Raw genomic sequence first — 938 nt, forward strand, 5'->3', positions numbered from 1 at the left:
CTGCTCCTCCAGCCTGGGGGGGTCGGCGGGGTGCAGTTTGCACTTGGAAGGGGAATGGCGGATGGCGGAGCGGGACGGCCGGGCGAAGCAGGAGGTGAGGGACTGGGAGCTGCAGTCACACGCCGTGTCCTGCAAAGATAGGGCACGGCGGAGTTAGAGGGGCTGGGCACTCTGTCCCCTGCCAGGGTGGGACACCCCGGGGGGGACCCTGCCTTGTTACCTCGCTGGCTATGGCCGAGATGAGGTCGGGGTCCCGCAGGGCTGCGTCCTTACTCCCCTGGCTGGGGGATGAGGGCTTGGGATCCTCGCAGCTGCTCTGCTTGAGGACTTTCTTGTTCAAGACACGGGAGATGTCGGGTGGGTAGTGGGTGGCTGGGCTGGGGTGCTCGACTCTCTTGCCAGCCTCCTCCCCAGTGGTCTCCTTCTTCTCCGAGGGGGCGGTGGGGCTCTGCGCCCGCCCACACACGTTCCTGAAAAACTCCTGCACGAGGCCATACTTGGGTGCTTCAGGCTTGGCCCGGCTGCTCTCGGGACAGCCTGGCTTCCAGATGGACTCGGTGCTGCCCGCGTGCTCCACCACGCTAAACAAGCTGGACAAGCCATCGTTGATGTTGCTGAGGACAGGGCTGTCCCGGGTGGTGGTGGAGCGGGCCCAGGCAGAGCCGTTCTGCTTGCCCTGGTGCAGGTTCCAGAGGCTCCTGTCCTTGGAGGCATCCAGCTTGGAAGAAGACCTCCTCTGGAGCTTTGGAGAGCCGTACTTTGGGGAGCAGCACAGCCGCTCGATCCTGGAGTGGACCTTATCCAGCGAGGAGGAGATCTGCTTGCTGCGCACGGACACGAGGGAGGAGCTGCGCGGGGACCAGCTCTTGCCGTGCACGCTGCTGCTGCTGCGCGGCAGGTCGGTCTGCAGGCCGACGCTCACCGTCTGCGTGGTCTGC

General features: G+C 65.5%; 1 protein-coding gene across 1 annotated transcript in view; it reads right to left on the minus strand.

Moving 5' to 3' along the window:
• Positions 1-938, minus strand: part of SOGA1 (suppressor of glucose, autophagy associated 1) — a 22,565-nt gene that overhangs the window by 7,467 nt on the left and 14,160 nt on the right. The window contains exons 15-16 of the mRNA XM_009998392.1: positions 221-934; positions 5-129 (exon numbers count right to left, since the gene is read on the minus strand). Coding sequence (XP_009996694.1) covers positions 5-129; positions 221-934 — 839 coding nt within the window. The remainder of the gene's footprint in view (positions 1-4; positions 130-220; positions 935-938) is intronic.

The sequence above is a fragment of the Chaetura pelagica genome, unplaced genomic scaffold (genome assembly GCF_000747805.2).
Source record: "Chaetura pelagica isolate M959 unplaced genomic scaffold, ChaPel_1.0 scaffold415, whole genome shotgun sequence".
NCBI lineage: Eukaryota > Metazoa > Chordata > Aves > Apodiformes > Apodidae > Chaetura > Chaetura pelagica.